The sequence below is a fragment of the Podarcis bocagei genome (genome assembly GCF_964188305.1).
Source record: "Podarcis bocagei genome assembly, chromosome: 7".
In the NCBI taxonomy this organism is placed as follows: Eukaryota; Metazoa; Chordata; class Lepidosauria; order Squamata; family Lacertidae; genus Podarcis; species Podarcis bocagei.
The window spans coordinates 28120777-28131893 of NC_138132.1; the positions used below are offsets into that span (position 1 = coordinate 28120777).

Genomic DNA, 11117 nt, shown 5'->3' on the forward strand with positions numbered 1-11117 from the left:
CCATTATTTTGTGGTCTAGCCTCATTTTCTGTGCTTTCAGATGGGGTAGCCATTTTGTGTTCTGCCACGCCTCACAGCAGCCATTTTGTGATGGGCACCCATGACACTTGCTCAAAATTCCAAATGCACCCACTGGCTCCAAAGGGTTGACAACCCTTAATAGTAGCCTGATGTCCCCAACTGCAGCGCAGGATGTTGCCTTTTTGAACCCAATCCCTTGACCAACGACAACCTAGCAGCTGTTCTAACTGTTTCACTCAAGTTTTATAGAGAGATGCTGGAGCTGAGGAACCCGTAGTTGAAGATGATTGGAAATAGATGACCCTCTGGATTCCTTCAAACCCTGCAATTCTTTGATTCTATAAGTTATGACATTTCTGCCAGAAACCTTCGACATGGAGCGATTCTTCAGAAAGCTTCACTTTTATTAAGAATTCGGGGACAGAGGTAACATTTCTTAATTGTAAATAAGATGTTAGCTGGCCCTCAGGAGGACCCATCAGTTTCGGATCAACAATGACTTTGTTCTGCTTTGCACCATTGGAAGCAGTCCGCCTCTGAATACGAGTTGCTGGGAATCACAACTGGGGAGAGTGATGTTGTGCTCAGGCCCTGCTTGTGGGCTTCCCATGGAGGCACCTGGTTGGCCCCTGTGAGAACAGGATGCTGGACTACTTGGCCCTTGGCCTGATCCAGCAGGACACTTCTTATGTTCATGGCCGATCACTGAGAAAAAGGTTGAGCGCTTTTATTAATACCCATTCATAAAGCTAATCCCATCATCCTGAGCTACCAAAGCTGGTTCTGAAAACAAGGAAAGAGATACAAACATGGGTTTTGCTTTGAATATCTGGAGAATGTCTGAGGAAGGAAGGCACAGAAGGAAACAGAATTGGGTGCAGCACTGGGGGCCTGCCCTAGAGATGGTGCCAGTTCAGAGATTGCTCCTGTTCTTCCTGCTTTCATTTCACGGAATGGCTCAGTAGAGTCAAGGGCCTGGCAACCACAAAATGTTTCTCCCAGACTGTACAAAAACCACACAGCCTAGACTGGGGCTTGTATACACCCCACTAGTCACAGTGGTGCTTCTCCGGCAGCTTGTTGCTTGAAAACATAGAAGGGCTAAGCCTGAGAAGTGCTTTGTAACACTAATGATCTCCTGTTGATCACGTTTGCATCACACCCCTCCACAGAACTTTGGGGTTATCCCAAGAGATACTCTGGTTGTAACTTCATAAGAACCCTGTGAGGTAGGCTAGACAAAATGCATGACTGGCTCAGGGTCTCCCAGGCAGGTTCATGGGGGATTTGAACCCAAGCCTTCCCTGTCCAACACTCTAACCCCCTACAACATGCTCACTGTTGATAACTGCGGGAGGGGAAGATTTACTCATATTCCTGCAACTTGTGGCTCTCCAGGTATCATTGAACTCCAACTCCTATCAACCTCAGTCCACATAGCCAAGAGTCAGGAATGATGGGAAATGTAGTCCAGCAATATCTGGGGAACCACAGGTTCCCCATCGCTGCTGTAGAACGTATCATTTATATGCTGGTCACCACTACTTATAGCGGGGAAAGAGAGGAGGAAAATTATTTGTCCCAAACCCCCAAATTTTGCCCTCATAATTTAGGCCTCAGTTGAAAATCACGTTGGTCCTGACATGTGTATCCCTTTCTACTTCACAGGCATATTTGCATACAGGCAATGCAGGACTGTTTTAAACAGCATCCATCATACACCAATTGCCATAATTCCATGGTGAGAGACGCTCCCTGCTTGGCTTCCCATGATGGGAATGTTGCCATCATCAAGATGGCAAGAACTGGGCCCTCACTTAGGCACATGACTGGCACTTGCAAGGTTACAGGAACAGTGAGGCCCAGCCACTGGCCCTCCCTTTCCTGTGATAAGAATTGCATTTGAGACCATGTTTCCATTCACACAGTGGACTCCTTGGCCACAGACAGGGCCTGCTGGCAGCTGTACAGCCATTTAATGACACGGGCGTTTCGCTCAATGACAGAGACCGATGTGAGTGGCTTCTCGCTCAGCTCTTCTACAGACAGCTCCTCTTCGTTGAGTGAGAGACAGTCATGCTCAGAACTGGCTGACCCCACGCTCCCCAGGATCACACAGGAGGACCCCAATTCCCAGCTCCCCGGCTTGAACCGCTCAGCTCCCAGCATCTCCACCAGGTTCTGGTCCAAGCCACAGTAGTTAAAAAAACGCTCTTTCTCCGAGAGAGGGAGAGAATAACTTGGTGCCAGCTCTTTCTTGGAGTCAGATGGTTCTGGGCTCGTGGAAGAAGAGGTTTGGTCCATAACCCGCTGGGAGCTAGGCTGGTGTCCCAAGCTGCGTTCAGAAGCACGTCCCACGGACGTCCTCATTAGAATGCCTACTGAACTTATGGTCCTTGTTTCCTCCTTTTCTGCTGGCACCCAGACCATGGAGGTTTCTTCCTGTGTAACTTGTAGCTGTCCATCTCCCAACATGCCTCTAGAGGAAGGGGAGGCACCATGCCCATCTCTCAACGGGCCTTGAAACAGCCGCCTCACTAGGCTGTAGCCTTTGGTGTTCTCCTTGTTGACAGCCGAACAGTCCCGTTTCTGCCGGTAGATAACAAGCGAATCGGGCCTCAGCATGCGCCTGCCGCCCCCTCTCCGTGCTATGGGCAACTGAGGAGAAGGAGGCAGCTTCTTGGGCCCAAGGCCATCTTGGCCTACCTGAGAGAACTCGCCTTGCTGGTGGAGGGTCAAGGCTCTTCTGCCACAAGCAGGCGACTGGAAGGTGTAGCAGAGCAGCACTGGCTCTTGGCGGCTGTTGATGACTTGTTGGGATTTGACGTATTTGGCTTTATCAGCCTCCAGCCTTTCCACGGCACTTGGGGTCCGCCCCCCGGTACTCCCCTCCAGCTGCTTACGGAGGTAGTCGGGCCCTCGGTTGAGCAGCCCAAGAGGGGAAAGTCCTTCTCCGGGAGACAGAGGCCTCATTTTATGTCCACAGTACTGGGATAATGAGCAACCTTCAGTTTCAGAAGGAGAGTTGTGAGGAGACTTTGCGATGTCAAGGTATCTCTGGGAAGTTGGGATGGTTGCCAGAGCTTTGCCCTGAACTGGGCAATAGGTTAAGTTGGTGGTTATACCACTCTAGGTTTTGGCTGGCTTCTTCAGAATCTGCAGCTGAACTCCTATGGCAGCCCTTGTAACCAGCTTCCTGTTTCTTACTTCCTGTCATTAAAAGTTCACTCACGCTGTGAAGATTAGGAAAATTCCTTTTCTGTGAATAGAGGAGTGGGTGGGTATCAACAGGTCAACAGTTGCCCTAGAAGCAGAGAATGTGGTCAATTAGTGAAATAATATCTGTCAGAGGAAATGACTCTAGAAAGAATGGAACAGTTGGTGACTAACAATAATAATCCTAATAAAAAAATTCCTTCCAGTAGCACCTTAAAGACCAACTAAGTTAGTTCTTGGTATGAGCTTTCGTGTGCATGCACACTTCTTCAGATACACTGTGTATCTGAAGAAGTGTGCATGCACACGAAAGCTCATACCAAGAACTAACTTAGTTGGTCTTTAAGGTGCTACTGGAAGGAATTTTTTTATTTTGACTATGGCAGACCAACACGGCTACCTATCTGTAATAATAATCCTAGCAGTGAATGATTTTTGTTGAATGAGGTGAGCAGTTTCTGGTGTTGATACACTATGGACTTATAACTGATTCGGTGAATTGCAATGTTTTGACTCAGGCTATGTCCACACAGTGCAGTGGTACCTCTGGTTGCAAACGGGATCAGTTCCAGAGGCCCATTCGCAACATGAAAAGCCCGCAACCTGAAGCACCATATCTGCGCAGGTGCGTGGCACGATTTGGCGTTTCTGCGCATGCGCGAGCGGCGAAACCCAGAAGTAACCCTTTCCGGTACTTCCGGGTCGCCACAGGACGCAACCTGAAAAGACGTAACATGAAGCAAACGTAACATGAGGTATGACTGTATGTTTAAAGCACTATGATACCACTTTAACAGCTATAGCTTCTCCTAAAGCATCCCAGGGACTGTAGTTTGTTAAGGGTTCTGAGAGTTATTAGCAGGCCCCATTCCCCTCAGAGAGCTACCATTCCTTATGCCATTTAAATGGAAATTGTGATCAGCAATGAGTTTCCTATGCTGTCCCTCATTCCAAGGAAAACTAACCCTGGGTAAGTATATGGAAGCCAATGAATCTTGCACCCCTCAGAGGCTGGGGTGGCATGCAACAATAGTGACCCTCTAGAGAGGTGACTCACAGTCGTGGAAGCATGAGCAGGGGAAGAATTTCAGTTTTGTGTTCTAGCATCAAAAGACTCCGTATGTGAAAACCAGGCCAGTGCACCTGCCCCAAGGAAGGTGCAGCCAAGAGCCAAGACAAAACTCTAGACAGCAGCACTTGAAGTGGGAATGACCCGACCAGGAAAAGGAAGCTCTACTGGGCATGTTGTCAAAGGGCTCTGATTTTTTTTGTGTGCTGAGGTTCCAAAAGGAAACAAAGCAGGAAAAAATAAAGGAGCCAGCAATCTTATCTTTACGGTCTCAGCCGTCCACAGAACAAAGCAAACTCTGCCATGGAAAAGGGTATCTTTGCACTCCCCTCCAGGCGGTCAGTTATAGGAAGGAGGAGACAGCGGGAGGTTGGAAAAAGCCACCAAAGTGTCATGGATTCGCCTTCGCTTCTATGCAGCTTGGAACAATCTAAAGGGGTTTTGGCTGACGCGGGACCTTGATGTCCGCTTCCTTTTCAGAAAGCAATGCCAAGAAACTCGGGAGGTGCCTTTGGACAGGATGGCTTGCCTTTGATCTCAGGGCTAGCAGGGCAGAGCTTGGGGCAATCTGATGAGTCCAGGGGAGAGGCAGGGATGGCAGGTCACTGGTGGAACCTCATCGGTAAGACCCACTAATCCATTGGCTAACCATGGCAGAACTGGAAGCTTACTGGCTTGTCAGATTTCATGACTGCTAACCTAGGGTCTAGGGCCCTTCCAGACTGATGGGGATTATGTGCGCGCGCAGGTTTATTCTGCAGCAGTGTGGCATGTCATTAACACATTAATAGGGCATTAGTGGTGGATTTGCACTGAAATGTCCATGCACCAGTCCCCTTTATTAGTTGTTCTGCGGTGCTTCCCCAATGTTATTACATTCATTGCCATCTGAAAGCGCAGATCCAGCCTCCAAGGAACGCGTTGCTGCTGCCATTGTGGCAGCAACAGCACTCCTTGGCCTCTTGGTGAATTGGAGGCTCTGATGGTCTCCTCCCAGCTCTAGGGAGGAAATGGTGCAATCTCCTGGGCTCTGCACCTGCTGGCATAATTCAGAGCAGGCCCCTTTCCCCCTCCCCCCTGCAATGGCCTTTGATTCCCACTTCAATCACTGACTAAGGTTGATTTGACTGCCTCAAAGAATTCTGGGAATTGCATCTCTATGAGGGGTAAACTATAGGGCCCAGAATTCTCTGAGGTGGGAGAATACATGCTTTAAAGCAGGGGTCAGCAAGGTTGACCTTGCCTGGGCCGGTTCACTGCTGTGGAGCCCCCTCTGTGGGCTGGATTGTGGGTGGACGTGAGTGTGATTTCCGGCATCTGCATCTGCACAGATGCAATTTCCGGCGCCACGGAAGCGAGTCCCCGCGCCACACTGCGCCGCTTTAGTTGAGGGAGGCTTGGTTTGAGGGAGGCTCATGGGCCGGTAAAACAACCCCCGTGGCCGCTTGTGGCCCATGGGCCTTAGGTTGCCGACCCCTGCTTTAAAGGTACAATGTGTACACAGCTAGATTGTTAGCCTTAGAATCATAGAACTGTAGAGTTGGAAAGAACCACAAGTGACATCAAGTTCAGCCCTTTGCAAGGCAGCAATTTTTTGCCCAATGTGGGGCTTGAATCCATGACCCAGGGATTAAGAGTCTTATGCTCTACTAACTGAGCTATCCCTTGAGATGTTTTTAGCTGCAACCTCACCTAAGAACCAGCATATATGCAAATATAATTTTTTGTCTTATTCTCATGGTCCTTCCTATTGGAATAATGCACATTTTTGTTGTTGTGGAGACTATTAATATAATTTGATATAGCTGGGATCTCGGCAGGCCTTAACCAGGTCCTGGCACTTAGTTCAGAGGTGGCAAATGCCTCCCCCTCTTTCACTCCTCCCACCCAGTAGGAGTCACAGATGGTTACTTCTCTATTAGGAGACACAAATGGTACAGCAACAGCCACTTCATCATACACAGGGGATACTCAGAACAGAAGAGTAAATGGGATTCACACCAAATATCTGGCACATGCTAAGTAGCCCAAAGCCATTTGTCTCTGGGAAATGCAATGAGTATTTCCTTGCTACGTTCATCCAAATAGACTTAAAGAGTTCTCAGAAACAAATAAAAAAGCCACACTTGGCCACTTGTTTTTGCAAATAATGTGTGATGTAAATAGTGGGGCTGGGGGGGCACTTTTGGAACCTAGGAAGCTGCTTTTTACTGAGACCTTTGGTCCATCTAGCTGTGTATTATCTGTGCTGACAGCAGCAGCTTTCCAGGGTTTTGAGACGGGGACATTCCCAGCCTCACCTAGAGATGCCAGGATGGAACCTGAAACCTCCTGCAGGCAAATCATGCACTCTCCCAATGTGCTACGGCCCTAAACATAAAGTGAGATTCTAGTCTTCATCGTTCTGAATAAAGGTCTGAGTTAAATAGGAACGTAAGGCAGCTGTCTTACACTGAGTCAGGCCTCTGTCCATCCAGCTCAGTTAAACAGGTCAGTGTAGATCCAGCCTGGCTCTTTCTCCTGACCTCATGGGAATGTCTAGGAACCAAACCCAGGGCCCTCTTGAACCCAAAGCAAGAATCCTACTCCAGAGACCGATCAACCTTGAAGACCAACAAACAATACTGAGGTCGATGGACCAACAATCTGAACTTCCTCTGGATGCAGTTCTCAAATGTAGCTCCCTAGGGAATTAGGCCAGGGCTTTTCGTCATCCATGCTATTCAAGATTCCTTAACTGCAGATACTGGGGGAAGGGGCGGGTTTCAAAGGAGAAGCTTCATATGCGGGGAACATTTATTCTGTCACCAAACTGTGCATGACTAATTCATCTTATTTAGCAAAAATTATATATAATAGTAGTAAAACCTCTCATTGTTTTATATGAGAACAAATAGGGCCACCTAACCCCTACCCAGTGAAAGCTATTATCCTCCGGGGATGCCATGATAGACAGGTCTTCAAACACAGCTTCTGCAAGTGGCTTGAGCAACTGTCTGGCTCCTTGAGTCACCCCAAATGTGAGTCCAATGTTAATCCTTACGCAATCAGCCATGTCAGCTTTCCTGTAGCTTCCCAGCCCTATTGCAAGAGGAGAGGAAGCTGCAGAGGGTCCCCATTGCTCCATCCCTTGTAGCAAAAAGACCAGCTGTTTCCTGAGCTGTCTGCTACCCACTGCCTCTCCCTTCCTCTTTGCCTTGTGCAACTTTTTACTTTTATCTTGTATTTGCCCATGGTTTTGGATAAAAAGCAGCACTAAGGGCCCCTCCAGACCGAGGTTTTATTGGGGGTGTATTATTTAAGCTGCAGAAGATGTGCTGATTGGAAGTGCAGCAGTGTTACTTTGGCAGGAGCAAAGAATATCGAAAGCAGGATTGCATATGGCTGCCCCAATATCATCATGAATGCTGAATAGAAGGGACATTTAGAAGGGACCCTAGGTATATCTGGTTATCGGTGCAAAGAGAGAAATTGCACATCCTGGAAAAGACCCAGATTCCTTTGTACAGCCCCTCAAGTGATGCCCCTTTCCTAATACTGGGTCTCCTGCAGAGCCAGCCTTGCACCAGGCAGACTGTCAGATGCTGGGGAGACAGTTTCTCCTGCGCCCCAACTCCTAGTCATTCCCACGTTTCTGAGCTGGCACCTTAGTAGGGGTCCCTCCAGACAACGTATTTATCAATCATTCCTCCTGGCTGTGGGATATTTTCATGTCTCCTTGTTAATAATCCACTCATCTCACACTGCCAAAGCATTTCCTGTCACTTCCCAAACCGCAAAAAACTCCAGTATGGATAGCCTTAGGTAGGCCACCATCTTTCATCATGTCCTTCCCTTCAACCCCAAGGGAATAATAATACTAGATTGGCATATAGGGTTTGGGGAAGGATTGCCAAGATAATTTATGCTTTAAGCATAGAATCAACTGTAGAGTTGGAAAGGACCACAAGGGTCATCCAACCCCTGCAATGCAGGAATATTTTGCCCAACATGGGGCTCAAACCCACAATTAAGCGCCTCATTCCCTACAGACTGAGCTAGCCCAGCACTTAATAAAAGTGCTATATAGGAAGACCGGGTCCTGCTTTCAATACTGGGCCCTTCTACACTATATATTTAAAGCAGTATCATGCCACTTTAAACCATCATGGCTTCCCCGCAAAGGATGCTGGGAACTATAGTTTGGTAAGGGTGTTGAGAGTTGCTTTTAGGGGGAGGCTATTCCCTTTTAACAGCTACAACCCCCAGATTTTCTTGAGAAGAGGAATCAATCGCTAAAGCATGCATGAAATTGTAGCCTTATTATTGTGTCCATAACATGCTGCAGAATACAAGCATGGGGCTGGGATGGGTTTTTGGAAGACGCATATGCATGAATTTGTTTTATGTGTGTAGATCAGTGCATGCTGACCAACACACAGTCTTCACACACCCAACCGTCTAGAGGAGCCCTCAGCCACCCATCATTTTTTCACTCTGTGGCAAAGCAAAAAAACTGATTCCTTGCTGCCACGCACTCTGTAGGCTGACCCCAAGAGGAGGACATCCACCTCCTTATAAACTTTGCAGAGGTCAGCCAGCTTTCTCCCTAGGATGCCAGGAGAGAAGTCATCCTCTCCAGGCTACAGAACCAGACCCCCCAATTACGGCTGAACTTTTTGCCTCTTGAATCCACAGCTATAAATAAGCACGCCTGGGGCAAGCAGCCTCCCTCCTCCCTGCGACACACCCGCCAGAGGCGGGTTTTAACTACAGGGCAGCCCTGGCCAAATGGGATACCTACGTGCAGCGGACTGAGAAGAGAGAAGAACTCCAAGCTCCGTTCCCCGAGAGGAGGCTAAAAAAGAAAGAGAGTCGCATTCTGGGTTGCTCACCACAGGAAATACCTGCTAGCAAAGCAGATGGGTGGTCCGTCCAGTTCTGCCTGTAAGGACAATAATGAAAATGGGGTCCCAAGGCATTAGGAAAATAGAAAGGTGCCTTATATTGAGTGCTTAGCAATGTCTGCACTGACTGGCATCAGCTTTCCAGTGTTTCAGACAGGATTTTCTCCCAGCTGTGCCTGGAGATGATGAGGATTCAACCTAGGAACCTTACAATATTCTACCCATTTCCAGAGGGTGGCACACACGTTTATTGCGTCCAGTGCTTCTGTACACTAAATCTCATTTTGTCACATGCATATAAAGTGTTTTCTTGACGTTTGTGCACTGGTCTTTATTGATTGATCCCAGGGATCTGCCTCCTGCCCTTCAGTAGAATTTCTAGGGCAAGTTACAGATTTTCAAAATATATAAAAATGTTTAAAGTGAGCAAAAATACACCAAGAACAGCAGGATCTACAAGAGCAACACCAAACTAAAAGACTCATACAATGCAACCATCAGCAAAAATCAAATAGGTTGCGGCTAAAAGCCTATACACACACGCTTTCCTAGGTGTAAGCCCTATGGAACTGATTGCATAGGATTGCTCTGTAAATTAAATTAAAAGATCTGAGAAAACAAGAAGGTATTCACCTGCAAATAATAACATCCTCAAGGTCCCAGGCCTCAGAGAGGTTAGGCTGGCCTCAACTAGAGCCAGGGCCTTCTCGGCTGCAGCTCCAAACTGGTGGAATGCTCTGTCAAAAGAGACTAGGGCCCTGCGGGACCTGACATCTTTCCGCAGGGCCTGCAAGACAGAGCTGTTCCGCCAGGCCTTTGGTCAGGGCGCAGCCTGACTCCCTCCTTTGGCAACCTGCACATAATTCTGCTTAATTGGTTGCCATCAATTTGATTTAATTAATTTTTATAATGAAATATTTTTAGATTGTGTGATTATTTGACTGATTATTTGATTGTTGTTAGCCGCCCTGAGCCCGGCTTTGGCTGGGGAGGGCGGGATATAAATAAAATTTATTATTATTATTATTATGGTGCTCATAAAAACCCATTATTCGAACCTCCCCATTTTGTCTACCAAAAATGCTACCACAATGCATTTGTTAGTATTTCTTTACAGTACAAGACTCCTATTTTTTTGGGGGGGGGGGGCTGGGTTCCTAGAGCTCAAAAATCTACATGTCATCCAAATTCATACAGCACAAGCTTCCTTTTGGGAGATTGCCTACAGCAGGAAGATCCTCAGTTCATCCAAGTTCATAAAGCACACACACACACACACACACACACACACCCCTACCTGAGCAGTTAATCAGACATCACCACCCTTCCAAAAAAGTATCTGCTTTGAATGCAGGAGGTCCCAAGTTCAATCTCCGTGGCATCCCCAGGTAAGTCTAGGACGGATGCTTCCTATGACCCACCCTCGCTGGCTTTGGAGGCAGGGAGCCTCTAGAAGCAGGTAGAGTTATCCCCGAAGAGGCACTCACCTTGCTATCCTGGCCAAAGACATGTCAACGCTGCTTTGCCATCTCCAGCAAAAGATGGCCAGACAGACGGGCAAAGTGAGCTCAGCAGCTGCAGCAGCAGCAGCAGCAGGCTGGCTGGTAAATATGGGCTGCCAGGGCAGGAAGACACAAACAAGCTCCCTCCCTCCCCTGCCTTAACCCTTTCTGAACTGAGCTGCCCCAGGCATGATGCTATTGACCCCTTCTATGCCACAGTCTTTATTGCCCCCCCCCAGCCTTCCTGCATTTCTGCCAACAGCATTAACCCTTCCGTTTCTCACACATCCCTCTGTGTTGCGTTAATGACATTTGTTTTCGGAAATCCAAAAAGCAAGGAGGACTTGGGGGTGTGCAATTTTTGCATGTGCTGCACCTGAAACTTAGGTGTAAAACTGACTTATTGTGTCTGCAAGAAGCTGA

The 11117-nt window shown here is 47.9% G+C and overlaps 1 protein-coding gene across 6 annotated transcripts; it reads right to left on the reverse strand.

The window, feature by feature from the left end:
- Positions 1-404: 404 nt before the first annotated feature.
- On the reverse strand, positions 405-10805 carry FAM110D (family with sequence similarity 110 member D). Of its 6 annotated transcripts, none has more exons than XM_081203835.1 (3): positions 10680-10776; positions 9090-9230; positions 405-3325 (listed from the first exon to the last, which is right to left on the reverse strand). In XM_081203835.1, exon 3 carries the CDS (start codon positions 2992-2994, stop codon positions 1942-1944), a length of 1053 nt encoding a protein of 350 aa, XP_081059961.1. In that variant the 5' UTR covers positions 2995-3325; positions 9090-9230; positions 10680-10776; the 3' UTR covers positions 405-1941. The 6 variants fall into 6 exon arrangements, with proteins under 6 accessions (XP_081059961.1, XP_081059963.1, XP_081059960.1 ...); XM_081203837.1 differs by lacking the exon at positions 10680-10776 and adding an exon at positions 10490-10589; XM_081203834.1 differs by lacking the exon at positions 9090-9230 and having other exon boundaries at positions 10680-10805.
- Between the last annotated feature and the right edge of the window lie 312 nt (positions 10806-11117).